The sequence below is a fragment of the Nerophis ophidion genome, linkage group LG10 (genome assembly GCF_033978795.1).
Source record: "Nerophis ophidion isolate RoL-2023_Sa linkage group LG10, RoL_Noph_v1.0, whole genome shotgun sequence".
Lineage (NCBI taxonomy): Eukaryota > Metazoa > Chordata > Actinopteri > Syngnathiformes > Syngnathidae > Nerophis > Nerophis ophidion.
The window spans coordinates 44,955,647-44,975,575 of record NC_084620.1 but is presented as its reverse complement, the minus strand read 5'-3'; the positions used below and the strand labels follow the sequence as shown (position 1 = coordinate 44,975,575).

Sequence of the window (19,929 nt, the reverse complement as noted above, 5' to 3'; positions counted from 1 at the left end):
TGAATTAGTACAATACTTACAGCGCAAACACTTTGTAGGGTTCAATGACTGGCCCATTCAACTTTGTGCCAATAGACGACAGTACTTTTTGACTACAGCAAACTGAAATAAAAGCATGTAACCAGATGAGACTCAGATGTGTAACAAAACCGGATCCAAAAGATAGAATTATCAGCTCAGAGTAAAATTGAGATGTAGACACAAAAAAGTATTTAAAATTGGTATCATGTCGATTTGCAAGTACTGGTAACCGGTACCATATCGGTTCAAATGTGACGGGTACACATTCTTTATCTGGAATTTGTTAGTTCCAGAAAAATCCTTTAGAAATCATTGTATTATTGAGGTACCCGAAAGTGTTTTTTTTCTTGCATCTGCATGTTACACATTTTAAAATAATTTTTTTAAATTATTTACATGTTTTTTTTCTCAGTGGGAGTGCTGCGGCGCCTTTGGCGCGGACGACTGGAACCTCAACATTTACTTCAACTGCACCGATACGAACCCCAGTAGGGAAAAGTGTGGTGTTCCGTTTTCCTGCTGCACCAAGGATCCAGCGGTAAAAAAAATATATATAAAATTAAAATGTAAATATTCATTGGAACCCTTTTTTTAGTAAGAAGCAATAGGAAATATTCGTAGTATTGATATTGTAGTGAGATTGACTATACTGTTTGTTTTTGTTCAGGAGGACGTGATAAACACTCAGTGTGGATATGACATCCGAGCAGAACCGGTAACTAACCTCTAATTGTGTATAAGCAGCACTTTATCTGAACATTTGGTTTGAGAAACATGTCATGCACTGCCCTGACTATTCTAGAATAACACCAACATTTTTTCTGTCATCTTTCACTTATGCCTTCTCCCTCCGTCAGTTTTGACTTGAAATGCATGAAAATCTGTCGAGGAACCCTTATTTCCCAGTGAACAACATATACTTTTCTTTAGCGCTTCAGTGCAATATTGCGTTTTTGCTTTCTCTGTCTGTTTTCCCCGCCGCAGACTTTGGATCAAACGTAATCATGACAAATTGTGATATATTTTTAAGAAGCAGATAGCAAAACAACACAGTTGAGACTAATCTGTCATAATACAAAACCCAAAACCAGTGAAATTGGCATGTTATGTAATTCGTAAAAAAAACAGAATACAATAATTTGCAAATCCTTTTAACTTATTTTCAATTGAATAGATAGGGACAAGCAGTAGAAAATGGACATGGATGGGTAGACTGCAAAGACAAGATATTTAATGTTCGAACTGAGAAACTTAATTTTTTTTTTTTAAATATTCATTAACTTAAGAATTTAATGGCAGCAACACATTGCAAAAAAGTTGGCACAGGGGCTTTTTTACCACTGTGTACATGGCCTTTCCTTTTAACAACACATAGTAAACATTTGGGAATTGAAGAGACCAATTTTTGAAGCTTTTCAGGTAAAATTATTTCCCATTCTTGCTTGAGGTACATCTTAAGTTGTTCAACAGTCTCTGTTGTCGTATTTCAGGTTTCATATTGTGCCACACGTGTCTTGGCACTGTTTTGCTGAAATAAGCATAATACCTATGATAATGTTGCTTTGATGGCAACATATGTTGATCCAAAACCTGTATGTACTGTACCTTTCAGCATTAATGGTGCCTTCACAGATGTGTAAGTTACCCATGCCTTGGGCACTAATACACCCCCATACAATCACAGATGATGGCTTTTGAACTTTGCACCTATAACAATTTGGATGGTTCTTTTCCTCTTTATTTCGGAGGACACAACGTGCACAGTTTCCAAAAACAATTTGAAATGTGGACTTGTTAGACCACAGAACACTTTTCCGCTTTGCATCAGTCCATCTTGGATGAGAGCTCGGGCCCAGCGAAGACGGTGGTGTTGCTGGGTGTTGTTGATAAATGGCTTGGCTTTCGCTTTGCATAGAGGTTTAACTTGCACTTGCAGATGTAGCAACAAACTGTAGTTACTGTCAGTGGTTTTCTGAAATGTTCCTGAGCTGTACCGCCTGATGGATCTTAGGTCTGGAATATCATCCCATACGTGCAGTGAATTCTCCAGATTCTCGGAACCTTTTGATGATATTACGGACCGTAGATGGTGAAATCCCTAAATTCCTTGCAATAGCTCGTTGAGAAATGCTGTTCTTAAACTGTTCGACAATTTGCTCACGCATTTGTTCACAAAGTGGTGACCCCCGCCCCATCCTTGTTTTATGAATGACTGAACATGTCATGGAAGCTGCTTTTATACCCAATCATGGCACACACCTGTTCCCAATTAGCCTGTTCACCTGTGGGATGTTCCAAATAGGTGTTTGATGAGCATTCCTCAACTCTCTCAGTCTTTTTTGCCCCTTCAGCCAGCTTTTTTGACATGTTGCAGGCATCAATTTCCAAATGAGCCAATATTTAAAAAAAATAACAGTCTTCCAGTTTGAACGTTAGATATCTTGTCTTTGCAGTCTATTCAATTGAATATAGGTTGAAAAGGATTTTGCAGATCATTGTATTCTGTTATTTTTCACCATTTACACAACGTGGCAACATCACTGGTTTTGGGGTTTGTTCAACAAACGGCCTTTCTTCAGCAATGTGTCTGAGGTTTAACGCATTTTGAGGCAAAAGTGCTAATTGGTCAATCAATCCATTCTTTCTCCTTAAAAAAGTAATTAGTTACAATTACAAATTACTCTGCCAAAAAGTAATTGAGTTAGTACCTCATAGTAAAAGTAATTAGCTGCTCAGTAACTGTGGTGTTATTTTTCATTTTAATTTCAAATTACTATTACATTTGATGATTGAGGAATAAAATCGGTACATACACTATTTTACAACATTTGGCATTTGTCTTAACTCAAAGGATTCCAGTGTGCCATATGATATGCAAAGAAATAAATATGCATAAAAAAGAAATATTCTGTAAAGCAGGGTGTCTTCAGTATGGCCCGCAAGACGCCATGAGTTTAATAATGAATCTGGCCCGGAGGGGTGTTTCCGAATTAATATTGTATATACTACAATATGTATGCCAAAAATATGCCACCATGTTGTGGAAAATGTGAGTAAAGCAAGACAATGACCAACAATTGGGACCTGATGTGATTTTTTTTTTTTCATTGTCATTGTCATTTTATTGTCATTGTTCATTAAGAATAACGAAATTGTAGAAAACAGCACAGCAAGCACTTATATGACCCAATACTAACAACCTTCACTACGAATGGCGCAAAAAAAAATGCAACCAACACAAAAACTACGCACTTGGTCAAACATAACACAACCTGCTCACTGAACTTTGTTGTTTTATAAAAAAGAAAACGTCCACGCACCATAAAAAAAATTCTAAATTACACCCATATAAATCCATCTTAATGCACGATGGGAAAAATGCAAAACACTCTCTCCACAGTTTGGCACATTTTAGTTGCTTGATATTTCTGATTGATTACAAAACTTTAAAGAGGTCGTCGCGGAAGTAAACTTTAACATACTCTTAATATCCAATTATATTAATTATATATCCATTATATTATAATATGTTCACACACACACATATACTGTATATATATGTATATATATATATATATATATACACACACACACATATATATATATAAATGTTTATATGTATGGAAATATATTTATATGTATGTATATATATATATATGTATATGTATGTATATATATATATGTATATACATATATATGTATTTGTTTATATATGAAAATATATATATGTATATGTATATGTGTTTATATATGAAAAAATATATATATATATTTATATATATGTATGTATGTATGTATGTGTGTATATATATATATATATATATATATATATATATATATATATATATATATATATATATATATATATATATATATATATATATATAATATGTATGTGTGTGTTAGTTTCCATGCTTTCGGCCCCTGACAAACTTTTTTAGCCCAATGCGGCCGCCAAGTTAAAAATGGGGCGCATTTGGCCTTTAAGTAATGCAATTCTCTGCACCTGTATACCAAAATACCATAATCTAAATGTTATGTTATCACTGCACCTTAACTGTAATCTAATTGTTATGTTATCACCGCACCTAAACCGTAATCTAAATGTTATGTTATCACCGCACTTTAACCATAATCTGAACACGGAAGTGAAGCACCACCCACCTCTGAACGACACACGCAGCAGGCGTTTGCTGCAGGAATGTTAAAAATGGGGAGCATTTGGCCTTTAAGTAGTGCAATTCTCTGCACCTGTATACCAAAATACCGTAATCTAAATGTTATGTTATCACTGCACCTTAACTGTAACCTAAATGTTATGTTATCACCGCACCTTAACCGTAATCTAAATGTTATGTTATCACTGCACCTTAACCGTAATCTAATTATTATGTTATCACTGCACCTTAACCATAATCTGAACACGGAAGTGAAGCATCACCCACCTCTGCACGACACGCGCAGCAGGCGTTTGCTGCAGGGACGTCATCTTCTTACGGCGAAAAATAGTCCTTTCCTGTCGGGAGATAGTTTCACAAGGTACACTTTCTTTTGTGTATTTTTGCTCACTTGTGGCTCATTATTAGCAAGTGAACTGCATCCAAGTTCCGCCCGCTATAGCACGGGACGAGGGTCGAAAAGGAAATTTTGGTGTTAATTGCCAATGTCAAAAAATTAGCGCAGTTATTGAAATTTATAGTAAACGTGTTATTATCGTGTTAACTTTGACAGCCCTAGTAATAATGCATTCCAATTTCCACGTATGTGCAGATTTTGGGTCAAACGCGATCCCAGTTATCTGATAGCCTGATAGTGTTTCCTAGCGACCAGCAGCAAGTAGTCCGTCTCAGACACTGGTAACTACTCCAACATAAAAGTGTAATTGGCTTTTCATCACTCTTTCTTTGTCACTCTGTGATTTTTGACACATTTGGGGTAGAATCAACAATCCAGCTCTTCTCACTCAAGACAGAAAGCATTCTCATTGACCTTTTCAGTGCAATTGTCTGCAAACTTTCAGTTAAACGTCATCTTGTAATACGGAAAGCAGCAACCGTTTTTGTGTAATCCTGCCAACTAAGTTACAATGAAGCAACTCCGCAGGACTCCGAGCAAAAAGACTACATCAACGTGAAAGGCTGTGTGCCGCAGTTTGAGAAGTGGCTCCAGGACAACCTCACCTTGGTGGCCGGGATATTCATCGGAGTGGCGTTACTCCAGGTTAGTATATCCGGCTAGAAGGTTCCCTTTATTGTAGTAGTCATGTGTTTTACAGAGTTGTGTCAAATCTTGCAGATCTTCGGGATTTGTTTGGCGCAAAACCTTGTCAGCGACATCGAAGCCGTGCGGGCAAGCTGGTGAGAAAACTATAATTATTTCTCATTATAAAGTAACATACTTGTTTACATATTTTAAAGCTATCTGTCTTTATCTTACATCGTAGTGCATCAATCTTCTGCTGATGAGTAGAAAAAAGCTAGATTTGACTTTGCTCCTTTATTAAGTAAACACTGGGTATCTCTAAAGTCAAATTTTTTTTCGGATGTTATTAATTTGTTGTTAAATATTTATTGCTGAATGTAATAAACCACAATATCTTTTTCCACGCCAGTCATTAGCTATGATGCTTGTGGTTATGTGCTATTTTTACGATAACGTCTGGTTTACGTAAAATTATTTTTGCAGTTTTTTTGCAGTTTGTTTAGTTTTTTTAAAGCAGTGGTTCTCAAATGGGGGTACGCGTACCCTTGGGGGTACTTGAAGGTATGCCAAGGGGTACGTGATATTTTTAAAAAATATTTTAAAAATAGCAACAATTCAAAAATCCTTTATAAATATATTTATTGAATAATAATTCAACAAAATATGAATGTAAGTTCATAAACTGTGAAAAGAAATGCAACAATGCAATATTCAGTGTTGACAGCTAGACTTTTTGTGGACATTTTCCATAAATATCGATAAACATTTCTTTTTTTGGGAACAAATGTTTGGAATTAAGTTTATGAATCCAGATGGATCTCTATTACAATCCCCAAGGAGGGCACTTTAAGTTGATGATTACTTTTATGTGTAGAAATCTTTATTTATAATTGAATCACTTGTTTATTTTTCAACTACGTTTTAGGGTTTTTTTTATCTTTTTTTTCCAAATTGTTCAAGAAAGACCATTACAAATGAGCAATATTTTGCACTGTTATACAATTTAATAAATCAGAAACTGATGACATAGTGCTGTATTTTATTTCTTTATCTCTTTTTTTCAACCAAAAATGCTTTGCTCTGATTAGGGGGTACTTGAATTAAAAAAATATTCACAGGGGGTACATTACTGAAAAAAGGTTGGGAACCACTGGTTTAAAGGACAATTAAAAAGATAGCTACTCCAAATTTAGCACCATGCTAATTTCCACCTGTGGTCCTTTTAAGGCACGGTTAGCATCCACAATCAAAATGACACAACAAGATTAAAAATATATAATATTAAAGTTAAAATTTAAAATGCAGGTGCAACATACAAATACAAGGTGCTACATTGTCTATTGTCACGCTAGTCAGTAGCTGTGATGCTTGCGGTTATGTGCTATTTTTACGATGGCATCTGGTTTACGTCAAATTATTTTGCAGTTTCTGTTCATTTTGTTTAAAGGACAACTAAAAAGATGGCTGCTCCTAATTAAGCACCATGCTCATTCCATCTGTGGTCCTGCTAAGGCACGTTTTACATCCACAATTAAAATGACACAGCAAGATTAAAGTCACAATTTAAAGTACAGGTGCGATATACAAATACAAGGTGTTAGTGACACATTTGTGTGCACTGTTGTCAAGTTACGGCATTTTAGCATTGATCTTCTGAATTGTAATGCGTTTATTGTTACTCCATCAGGGTGCCCCCCACCCTCTCGGTGCGACAACCACAACTGCCCACGAGCAAGAAAGCGTACTATGCGTGAGACATTGTGCGTAGTTAGTTAGTGGGTGGTAGAAATCCTAATAGCTTTCGCTTACTTGTGCTGTGTCTTGTTTGTTGTGTTGTAGTAATATTAAGCTATTAAATTAGGAATGTTTTGTGGTAGCGCTGGCATCAGTGCGTTAAAGGGCAAGATGAAGTAGCAATACATAAAATGAATATGATATTCCTGTTCCTGCTTCGACTTTGTGTCGATTTAGTGCTAGAATTTGTAGAATTGTACGTAGTAGACTGGGGGGCTGTAAGTTCCAGTGTTTACTCATTATATCTGTCTTTCTCTACTAGTTTCTTTACCTAAAGAAGAAACAGCACTTTATTTTGAACAGGTAAGCAGGCAATTTTTCCCCCAAAATTCCAGAATTTGGTTGAATGTGAGTGTGAATGTTGTCTGTCTATTTGTGTTGACCCTGTGATGAGGTGGCCACTCGTCCAGGGTGTACTCCGCCTTCCGCCCGATTGAAGCTGAGATAGGCACCAGCGCCCCCCGCGACCCAAAGGGAATAAGCTGTAGAAAATGGATGGATGGATGGTTGAAATTGACAATAGAGATATAGTGTTTGGTCCATGTTGATATCTGAAGTACTTTTAGCGACAAACTAGAGCTGGGCGATATTATCGATAAACTCGATATATCGTGGGTTTGTTTCTGTTCGATATAGAAAATGACCATATCGTGATATTCGAGTGTATATTCTCACACAGTTGCTTTTAGCTGCGGGCATTACACTGCATGCTTTTCCCACTCGTTCTTGTCTTTCCTTCTCACAGAGACATAAACAAGCGCACCTTCTTACATGCGTCACGTGTGCAATGTCACACGCCCTCCCAGAGCAGAGAGGTAGCTACATGGGAGAAGGTGCGAATCTGGTAACAAATGAAGGAAGAATTAATTACCAAGAAAAACAGCACGGAGTGTATCGTCTGGGGGTGGTTTGGCTTCAAGCGGGAACATGTTGAACAATTATGCGGCAAAAGCGTTGTAACAAAAAGTAGCAGCACTGCTGATATTTAGAATCATTTGCAAAGTCACCCGCTAGAGCAGGGGTCGGGAACCTTTTTGGCTGAGAGAGCCATACAAGCCAAATATTTTAAAAAGTATTTCTGTGAGAGCCATATAATATATTTTTTTAACACTGAATACAAGTAAATGTGTGCAGTTTTAAGTAAGACCAACATTTCTAGAGTATTATAAGTCTCTTATACGTTTTAATAACATTGTTATTCTGAAGCAAACCAACGATAAATAAAATAATTTTTACCGGTAATGCGACTTCTTGAACAGTTGCGGTAGGAACCGGATGGATGGATTAAAATGCATGAGAATGTTTTATATTTTGAACGTTATTTTTGACACTGTGATTACCAGCGGAACTATTAATTACTTACCGTGTTAAGCAATGTCAGCTAAGATTTATCTGGAGCCAGGTGCAGTCATCAAAAGAGCCAGGTCTGGCTCTAGAGCCATAGATTCCCTACCCCTGTGCTAGAGAATGAAGAGTGCTTGAAACTGTGCATGTCAACATCTCCGTTTGGTGCCACACCCACTTAATGCAGAAGCAACAATTTCCAGATCAACACTGTATGAAAAAAAAATCAACAGAAGGAGTTAACGTCCGCAGAAACCTACCACAGAACGAAGGACGTACACCGTTTGATTTCCTATTATGCAGCTCATTTGTATTTGACCGTTCTTGAAATATCTTGCGTGACATCATGCACAAAAGTGCACTTTATTTGTTGTAAACTATTGTAGTGGCGCTCTGTACAAAAAGTGCACTTTAATTTTGTGTTGTTTTGATAAGTCATCATAGTGACATCATGCACAAAAGTGCACTAATTGCTTGTTTTAAAATGACTCTGACAATCTTGCACTTTGTTTTGGAAATTAAATGAATGTGCCACTGCTTAATAACTGTTTAATAAACACAGTTTTGGTCAATTGACTTAGTTGGGATTGCCCTCTGCATGAAAGTTTAAAATGAGTATATATTAATGCAGTATGAACAATAATGTTTTAATGTAGACACATAGAATCATCATACTGGTGTGATTACAGTATTTTTCGGATTATAAATCGCTCTGGAGTATACGTCGCACCGGCCCAAAATGCATAATAAAGAAGGATAAAAACATTTATACGCCGCACTGGAGTATAAGTCGCATTTTTGGGAGAAATTTATTTGATACAATCCAACACCAAGAATAGACATTTGAAAGGCAATTTAAAATAAATAAATAGTGAACAACAGGCTGAATAAGTGTACGTTATATGACGCATAAATAACCAACTGAGAAGGTGCCTGGTATGTTAACGTAACATATTATGGTAAGAGTCATTCAAATAACTAACATATAGAACATGCTACACGTTTACCAAACAATCTGTCACTCCTAATCGATAAATCCGATGAAATCTTCTTCCTCGATGTTGCTTCTAAACAACTCTGCCAACTCCAAAGGTGTGCACCGCTTCCTCTTGTTGTTTTCTGCTGCATATTTCACTACATCCAGCTTGTAATCTGCAGTACATGATTTCCTTTTCGGTGCCATTTTTGTTTAGCCCTTCTCAGTTTTTCTAAGTTACCGCCAAAGATGAAATGATCAATTTTAATAGCTACGGCAGTAGCATATAGCAGTTAGCATTCCATGACCCACAATGCACTTCTGCCATGACCTTCCCCCGCCGAGTTCTTATTGGTTGACGTGTATGTGACGATAGCTGACGTGTGTGTGTGACGATTGCTGACATTTTCTTCGTCTCCTCTGCGAATGAGATAAATAATATTATTTGATATTTTACGGTAATGTGTTAATAATTTCACACATAAGTCGCTCCGGAGTATATGTCGCACCCCCGGCCAAACTATGAAAAAAAAATTGCGACTTATTGTCCGAAAAATACGGTATATGCATTAAGTGTTCATTTAAGGCTAAGGCAAAAATATTGAGATATATATCGTGTATCGTGATATGGCCCAACAATATTGAGATATTAATAAAATGCCATATCGCCCAGACCTACGACGAACACATTTTTATTGCGACCCAGACTGTTCTCTGACCCATAGGGATGGGTACCTTTCGCAATTGAACTGATACAGCATCGATTCCCGGTACCTGTCAATCGATAACAGTACCAATTTTCTGTGTTTTGTGTGTGTTCGTGCGGTACTAAATGTTTTTATATTTACCTTATTTTCCGGACTGTAAGGCGCATTTAAAATCGTTTTTTTTCTTTAGTGATTTACGGAATAATTCTGGTTTTGCCTACAGTCCTCAAAGCATTTTTGTTGGTACGTGGTGTAATGATAAGTGTGACCAGTAGATGGCAGTCAAACAAAAGAGATACGTGTAGAGTGTAATATGATGGCAATGTGGCTCTTTTTGTGCTGTATTTTCCATTGAAAATATAGCACAGCGCTCAAAAACTATCAAAATGTTTTAGCACGAGTTTGGTAGGCTATGAAGCCGAACCGCTTGATTGATTAAACATACGAATATTATTTTGATCTGTGTATAAGGTAAGACATTATCTGGTGTTATGTTTCGCAATATTTTGCAAAAGCAACTTTGCTTATCTTCAGGTATCTGCTAATCTGTAATTGCGATCTGCATAAATCTTGAAAAATTGCGCGCGTCAGCCTTTGTAGTCCGTGCGACCTTGTAGTCGATAAACTTCTTATTTTTCTCTCTATTTTTTTTGTTTTTATTATGGGACATTCATCCTTTGCTGTTGCCATTTCTAATATAAAGTAGTGTAAAGTTCTTACTTATATCTGTCAGTAAATTCGCCATGAAAGCGCTAAAACATACCGGTGTAGTGAGTTTACATTATTTACCCAAGGAACTTTAGTCATTAGAGAGTTCTGGTCGGATTGTTTTTCACGGGACACAATTCCTGAGTTGTTTCCCAATAAGGAGATGCGGCTTCGTTATTGATTGAAGTAAAGTCTGAATGTCATTAAATCAGTTTGCTCCATCTTTTGACACTTCTTCCACTCCTGTCCTTGCACGCTACAACAAATATGACGGGGAGAAGATACTGCCGAAGGTGAGCCACTTAAATCATACAAAACGGCGCATCCGGAAGCGACTGTCAGAAGATGCTAGAAGATGATTTGTAGAACATCATTTCTGCAACATTTTGACCAAACAACCACCATTACATGTTATGTACACCACAAGGGAGTGTCTTTAATGCGCTTTATAATCCGGTGCGCCTTTTGTATGAAAATAGACCTGAATAGACCCGCTAATCGGCAGCGTGCCTTATAATCCGGTGCGCCCTATGGTCCGGAAAATATGGTAAATTGATAGTAACATTGCAATGTTATAAAATAAAATTGAAATTAATATGACTCCTTTAATGCGCCCTATAATCCAGTGCGCCTTATATATGAAAACAGATCTAAAATAGACCATTCATCGGCAGTGCGCTTCATAATCCGGAGCGCCCAATAGTCCGGAAAATACGCTAAAATTTCATACTGTGCTGTCCAGTTATGTATTGTTTTCTTCCAGTCTCATCTGTAACTATTACATTGTAGACGTTGCGTGCATTCATAATTCCAGGACACTGGGTGGCGATAGTGTACAGACTATAAATGAGAACAATGAAATTGTCAGGACCTTGTAAATAAAGCCAGCAAAACTCCAGATAAATTTCTCTTTGAGTGGATATATCACAGCAAGTTTGCATTCATTTCGGTTTGTCTTCAGCATGTTTCTGTAGTCAGGAAATTTGTCTTTCAGTTGAGCCTACAAAGTGTTTATACTGTAAGTATTGTACTTTTTACACACCAGCTGTTTTGAATGTAACATGCAGCTTAGTTGTGGTTTTAATTACCAAATTTGGAATTGTTGAATTTGCCATGTAAAATTACTGATGCTAATGAGTAGTATGTTTATGCCATAGCCTATGTAAATTAGTATCAAGCTAAAGCGCTTTCTATCGGGCATGCTTCCTTTAATTTTTTGACATGAAAAAATGGCAACACTACCTCGAGGGTGCCCGTTTGAGTCCGCTATGAGTTTTTGAGTGCTCGATTGCCCGACAAGTGTATCAAAATGTGGTACCGTTTGGTTTTACGCTAATTGTTACCCAGTAGTACCTATAGAAGAACTAAATTCTGTACCCATGCCTAATGATGTGTTTTGCACAAAAATCTGAGTTTTGTCCAACCTGTAGAAATATTATTTAAGTATAGTACTGTTATTAACTCACACTTTGTTTAACTTCAAGAGATAGCATATTTTTTAAAATCTCAGGTACAGTTAGACTTTTTGAAGTGTTATCCAGTTAACGGGGCACTATTTCTTATAGCCACAAAAAAATTTACCAAAATGTTAAACAGATACGATAATATAAAAACACCTTTGAAGAGCACTTTTTAAGACGAAGGAAAAAAAAATTGCTGAAGGATTTTTTTCTTTTTTTTTGTCTTGGTTAAGCGGATTTTACGAACTCAGCTCCTGCACTTGAGGCCTCCATGAGGACGTCAAGAGCAGGACGGATGACTCCACTGCTCACCTACACCGCGACAAGTATGGATCCCAATGCACTACACGCAGATTGTAACATGTTTTAAGATGAAATGATCTTCATGCTGATAACATAGTTGTGTTTTTGCCATTCCACTGTGGAGGAATTCTTGTGTTTGCCGTACGACTGAATGCTATTCAGCGCCGTGGTACGGATCACTTGCTCTGGTGTGCCAGAGAGTCTCGGGACAAAACACAGTTAACCGTCTTCTTTCGTTACTTGTTTGACCTTTTCAACATTTAAGTTTTTTGCGGGAGAAATCGAACCAGACCATTTTGGTAAAAGTCAATCAGATCCATGCCAATTAAAGAGACTGTGCAACATTTCCATTCCAACCTTTGGAGTAATTGTGTGATGTGTTTGCACCAGGGCTTGCACAGACCAGTCGGCCTTAAAGGGGAACATTATCACAATTTCAAAAGGGTTAAAAACAATAAAAATAAGTTCCCAGTGGCTTGTTTTATTTTTCGAAGTTTTTTTCAAATTTTTACACCTCCCGGAATATCCCGAAAAACTGCTTCAAAGTGCCTGATTTTCACCATCGCTATATCCACCCGTCCATTTCCCTGTGACGTCATACAGGGCTGCCAATACAAACAACATGGCTGTTACCACAGCAAGATATAGCGACATTAGCTCGGATTCAGACTCGGATTTCAGCGGCTTAAGCGATTCAACAGATTACGCATGTATTGAAACAGATGGTCGGAGTATGGAGGCAGATAGCGAAAACGAAATTGAAGAAGAAATTGAAGCTATTGAGCGAATAGCTATTGACACTATTCGGCCATAAAATGGGTGTACCTAATGAAGTGGCCCATAGCATGGCTGCCCTATTAGCATCGCTGGTAAAATGTGCGGACCAAACAATCAGGACTTTCGCATCTTGTGACACTGGAGCAACTTAAATCCGTCGATTGGTAAGTGTTTGTTTCGCATTAAATGTGGGTATCTAGTATTCAAATGTACATACAGCTAGCGTAAATAGCATGTTAGCATCGATTGGCGTAGCATGTTAGGACCGATTAGCTGGCAGTCATGCCGTGACCAAATATGTCTGATTAGCACATAAGTCAACAACATCAACAAAACTCACCTTTGTGATTTCGTTGACTTAATCGTTGCAAATGCATCTGCAGGTTATCCATACATCTCTGTGCCATGTCTGTCTTAGCATCGCTGGCAGACACTCTGGCAAATTCAATGGGGGTCTGGCGGCAGATTTCTTGAATCCCTCCCTGTTAGTGTTGTTACACCCTCCTAAAACACACCGACGAGGCATGATGTCTCCAAGGTTCCAAAAAATAGTCGAAAAAACGGAAAATAACAGAGCTGAGACCCGGTGTTTGTAATGTGAAAATGAAAATGGCGGGTGTATTACCTCGGTGACGTCACGTTCTGACGTCTTCGCTAAAAGACCGATAAACAGAAAGGCGTTTAATTTGCCAAAATCCACCCATTTAGAGTTCGGAAATCGGTTAAAAAATACATGGTCTTTTTTCTGCAACATCAAGGTATACATATTGGCGCTTGCATAGGTTTGGTGATAATGTTCCCCTTTACGAGGCACAATGGCGTTTATTTTCTGACGTCGACTCGTCACGCTGACACATCCTTGAGACAATTGTAATGTGGGCCAGGACATCCAAGTAGAGTAGAAAAGGAGAGTTGGACTTGCTTGGATTTGTCTTCTTTTTCTTGATTTGTGTGCTTTTAACATGGTTAAGTAGCATATTATTACGTATAATTCTGAAAATCTCACCCGGTTAGTAGGGTGGTGAATCTTTGGGCGCCACACGATTCTATTCTTGAGGGTAACAATTCGATTTAGAATTGATTCTCGATTCTAAAACATTTCCCGATTCATAATGATTCTCAATATAAAACCAATACTTTTTAGTAAAATTACGTGCCAGATAAATGGTAAATTGGTTGTACTCGTATAGCGCTTTTCTACCTACAAGGTACTCAAAGCGCTTTGACACTACTTCCACATTTACCCATTCACACACACACATTCACACACTGATGGAGGGAGCTGCCATGCAAGGCGCTAACCAGCACCCATCAGGAGCAAGGGTGAAGTGTCTTGCTCAGGACGCAACGGACGTGACGAGGTTGGTACTAGGTGGGGATTGAACCAGGGACCCTCGCGTTGTGCACGGCCACTCTTCCACCGCCCTCCCGGGGCCATAGTTATACGATTTAAATACAGAACAGCTCTGATCGATACTTTTTCAAAATACGGGTTTTGTTGAATAAAATTCTACCCAAATTTTCAATAAAGTCAAATACAAATAGGCATACTTGCCAACCCTCCCCAATTTCCGTGCCCCTCCCGAAAATATCCCGGGGGAACCATCCTCCTTAGTTTCTCCTGATTTCCACCCGGACAACAATATTAGGGGCGGGCCTTAAAGGCACTACCTTTAGCGTCCTCTCTCACCTGAAAAGGAGACTATTATATATGTCTCCGTTATCCATAGGTTTATCTGTAACCCATAAAGTAGGCTGGCACAGAGCTATTTCTTAGCGTGTGTTTATTCCAGCTGGCACGTTAATACACTGACACACAACATCCGGATTCCCATCATGCATTGCACCAAAACTACAGCCAGTAGTAATGGCCGACAACATAACAGAGACAAAGCAGAAGAACGAAGAAGAGACATGGGTACGACGAGTAAGAAGAAGAAGTACGCTGGCAAGTTCCAAAATGATTGGAAAAAATTATTTCAGTTCATCCAAGACAGCTCGAAGGAGAAGGGGTATTCTGCCTGCAAATTTTTTTAGATCAGCTTTTTCTATTGAACACGGTGGCCGAACAATATACTCATTCATGAACTGATTACTTTATTTATATATATATATATATATATATATATATATATATATATATATATATATATATATATATATATATACACACACATATATGTATATACACATATATATATATATATGTATGTATGTATATGTATATATATATATGAGGTTGAAAATATTTACACGAATTTGGAGGTCTCAAGGTTGGCAAGTATGCATATAAGGCAACAGAAAAAGTATCCAACACTTCTCTTTTCTAAAGTAAATCTGTACAGCAGATATAGATCATCTACGTCAGGGGTGTCAAACTCATTTTAGCTCAGGGGCCACATGTAGGAAAATCTGTGGACAAGCGGGCCTGACTATTAAACTCATGGCTTTAAAACAAAAAAATAAAGACAACTTCAGATTGTTTTCTTTCGTCTTACTTTGGCCAAAAATAGAACAAACACATTCTGAAAATATTACAATGAAAATATAGAAAAAAAGCGGTAAAGTTTAGATCCATGAAGGAAAGAAGAAAGTGAATGAATGTTTATAACTTTTACATATGCATAAAAAATGTTATTCTTTTGTTTAATTTGTTTTGTGAATTAATTAATGTTTGACAGCCTTTTTCCAAAACACAATATAGAATGTGAGATATAACAGGATAATGCATACATTTATCATTAGTTTTCAAAACGCTAACAAAAAAGTGGGACCCCAGAAATGTACTGTGGAACCCCATTTTGATGACTTGATGGGGTCATCAAAACACGCGGGCCGGTTCTAATACCGATCAAATATCATCCCGAGGGCCATAGATAATTAATTCGCGGGCCAAGTCCGGCCCGCGGTTCTTGACTTTGATATCCCTGATCTACATCAACAATATGATTAGTCAGAATGGCTGGGCGTATTTTTTTTTTTTTTTTTTTTTAAATCTTTTTAATTAAGAATTGTTACAAGTAAGATTTGCGATTCATCCGAAAATCAGGTGTTGTACTTCCTGTCAAGTTAGACCCTTATCAAGGCAAAAATTGGTGCAGGACCTTTTCGCTGGCATTTTGTGAAAACACGCTTTGCATTTTTCTTCAAAGTTTTTGAGCATGGAGATGAGACTTTTAGACATGCATGTGTTTTTATTTATGACGAGGAAACAACGTCATCAGTGACTTATCGGCCTTCAACAATTCTGAAGTCCTGCACGTAAATGACTGATGATATATTTTTTTCCACGTCAAGATGTGGGACGCTTCACAAACCCGTAACGTGTTAACGTGGGAAGAAAACCCGGACTGGTGTTTTCCACAGTGAAATGTCAGAATTTTGAACACACTTCAAAACACTGTTCTCCCCACACAAAAAAGGTGAAACTCAAAAGTCGAGATGTTGGATACAGTAACAAAGATGGCGCATGTTGAGATCTCAAATACACACATGCCAAATGTGAATGTGACCAGAATGGGGAATGTCACAACTTTGTCAAGCTTGAAGACGCTTGTTGTCGTCTCATGTGGAGGTCTTAAATGAAACACTGGCACAAACATGAATCTACACACCCACCAGTCTCACGCTCACAAAAGTCGTGACGAAAATTTAAAGGGGAACATTATCACAATTTCAGAAGGGTTAAAACCCAGGGACGTGCACATGATTATAGAGGTGCAGGGGCTCAACGTCAGAAAAGAGCAGGAAATGTTTTTTTCTGGTCCTTTACACAATATGGAAATTAATGTAAAATTAAATTTGCTAATAGGAAGCTAACTACTTAGCTGTGTGTCCTTTGTAGATAAAAGTGATTGCCATTTCTTTTGTGTCAACATATTATTGTCATAATGAGTTAATTCACATTATAATAGGCCTGGAAGACATGAAAAGCAACAAAACACTGGTTTATTGTTAGGCTATTTATTGTTAAAGATAAGCACTTTAATATTGAACATTGAACAGTGCAACATGAACTTCGAAAAAATTAAATAAATAAATACCCAAATGGAAAAAACTTAAATGTGAAAATCTGTCCTTCTTCCCTTAACTTGATATAAACACCATCAAGTTGTAACTTACGGTCTTTCTCACTTAATGCTCAGACTTAAACAACTGAAACGCAATACAACTTTATATCTAAACCTCTACTGTGAGAGAAATGTGATCCGCCGTAAACACAGTGCATTTTATTTAGAAAATTAACCCGGTGTTTGTTTTTGTATTTTGTACACTACTTCCTGTCCCGCACGACCTGCTCTGCTCTGTGCGGAATTGATGTGCCGTGCTCAGTTGATGCGCTGTGCTCCGACGTCCGGCAAAAACAGAAGCTGACACATTGAATAATAGAATAATACAGCGTTGTTCTGAAATATTACCCATATTAGATGCTGAATAAGTGGACGGCGAGTAGACCATAACTCACAGGTTCAAGTACCTCCACTGTCACGTGTCCTCAGGGACGCAGTTGGCTCTCTCTCCTCTCTCTCACTCACTCACTCGCCCTCTCTCTCTCTCTCTGTCGGAAGCGGCAGGCTCAAACAACCCGGTATTACAACAAGACGTGGAGTTTTTGTACCGCTGTTTTTTGTTTTGTTTTGTTTTTTTACATCCCAACAGGAATTTATTAATGTTGTTTAAAGAAAAAAAAAAAAAAAACACACACACACAGGCAGAGGGCACTTTTTAGGACAGGGCAGGGGTTCAAGCACCCATAGGGCTCTATGTGTGGACGTGCCAGTTAAATAATAAAAATCAGTTCCAAGTGGCTTATAGCACAGCAAATTATAGCGACATTAGCTCGGATTCAGACTCGGATTTTAGCGGCTTAAGCGATTCAACAGATTATGCATGTATTGAAACAGATGGTTGGAGTATGGAGGCAGATAGCGAAAACGAAATTGAAGAAGAAACTGAAGCTATTGAGGGAATAGCTATTGACGCTATTCGGGCATGCATGTCTGCGTTAGCATCGCCGGTAAAATGTGCAGACCAACCGATCAGGACTTTCGCATTGACACGGGATCAACTTAAATCCGTTGATTGGCAAGTGTTTGTTTCGCATTAAATGTGGGTGGAAGGAGACGCTAGATGTAAATATAGTTTCAAATGTACATACAGGTAGCCTAAATAGCATGTTAGCATCGATTAGCTGGCAGTCATGCCGTGACCAAATATGTCTGATTAGCACATAATAACATCAACAAAAGTCACCTTTGTGATTTCGTTGACTTTATCGCTGGGAATGCATCTGCTATCCAGACATTCTTGTCATCTCTGTGCCATCTCTGTCGTAGCATCGCCGGTAAAAAAAAAACGAGGGACTTTCGCATCTCTTGACACTGGAGTAACTTAAATCTGTCGATTGGTAAGTGTTTGTTTGGCATTAAATGCGGATGGAGGGAAAGGCTGGATGTTAATATAGCTAGAAATGAGGCGTAATGCTGCAATATGTATACACAGCTAGCCTACATAGCATGTTAGCATCGATTAGCATGCCGCGCTAATTGATGCACATTCTACGTAAATCAACTTGAATCCGTCCCTGATCGTGTTGTTACACCCTCCGACAACACACCGACGAGGCATGATGTCTCCAAGGTATCGCAAAACAGTCAAAAAAACTGAAAATAACAGAGCTGATTTGACTCTATGCGTGTGATGTGGTAGGTAAAAATGGCGTTGAGTACCGATGTGACGTCACGTTCTGACGTCGTCGCTCAGAGAGGGATAAACAGAAAGGCGTTTAATTCGCCAAAATTCACCCTTTTAGAGTTCGGAAATCGTTTGAAAAAATATATGGTCCTTTTTCTGCAACATCAAGGTATATATTGACGCTTACATACGTCTGGTGATAATGTTCCCCTTTAAGAAACACTATTGTCATTTATTGTTTTCTTTATGGGGACGCATGCCCATGTTCTTACAATTCATGTTTGTGTTTGTCAGTGAAACACTTCAGTATTTTCCTAAAGTTGTAGCACTGTTTATAAATGTGTAAATAAACAAAGGCTTCCCCATTTGTGTTCATATTTTGGTTTTGTTGTATTTATTTCTTTAAATCATTCAATCCATACAGTATGTAGCTGTGCACTCATGATTAGCCAATAATTTATCAATGTTTGATTGAAATATCATCTGTATATTTTTATCACCACCCTTACACGCACTTGAAGTAAACCTGGAGCGCTTGTTTTTTTGTTGGAAATGTTAAATGACGTTACAATTGCATTGTGTTTGTTGATTTGTAATTTTTGTTTTTGGTTGTTACTGTTAGGGTTACACAGTATGTCCCGTGAAAACTGTTACTTATTGTATGCTTTTGTCCATTGCATTGTTCAAAACATTTGAATGCTTTTGGAATAAAAGCTGATTTTCAAACATTTGTTCTGTGTTCTTTTACCCCATTAATGTCTTTTTGTGAGTTTTACTTGAAACATGAGCTTTTGTAAGGTTTGCAATCGTAAAAATTTGTTTTTGACTCAATATGACCGTAATGTTCTTAGTAGGGTTGTGAATCTTTGGGTGTCCCACCATTTGATTCAATATCGATTCTTGGGGTCACGATTCGATAATGTATCGATTTTTTTCGTTTCGA

The 19,929-nt window shown here is 37.7% G+C and overlaps 1 protein-coding gene across 3 annotated transcripts in view; it reads left to right on the top strand.

Annotated features, from left to right (window-relative positions):
• LOC133560884 (tetraspanin-5-like) overlaps positions 1–19,712 on the top strand; it is a 49,022-nt gene extending 29,310 nt beyond the window's left edge. The window contains exons 5-11 of one of the 3 annotated variants that reach the window (XM_061913899.1): positions 434–559; positions 689–736; positions 5,125–5,241; positions 5,317–5,378; positions 6,911–6,983; positions 7,280–7,320; positions 12,446–19,712. In XM_061913899.1, coding sequence (XP_061769883.1) covers positions 434–559; positions 689–736; positions 5,125–5,241; positions 5,317–5,378; positions 6,911–6,977 — 420 coding nt within the window. In that variant the 3' untranslated portion in view covers positions 6,978–6,983; positions 7,280–7,320; positions 12,446–19,712. The remainder of the gene's footprint in view (positions 1–433; positions 560–688; positions 737–5,124; positions 5,242–5,316; positions 5,379–6,910; positions 6,984–7,279; positions 7,321–12,445) is intronic. The other 2 variants (XM_061913901.1, XM_061913900.1) reach the window with 2 other exon arrangements.
• Positions 19,713–19,929: the final 217 nt, after the last annotated feature.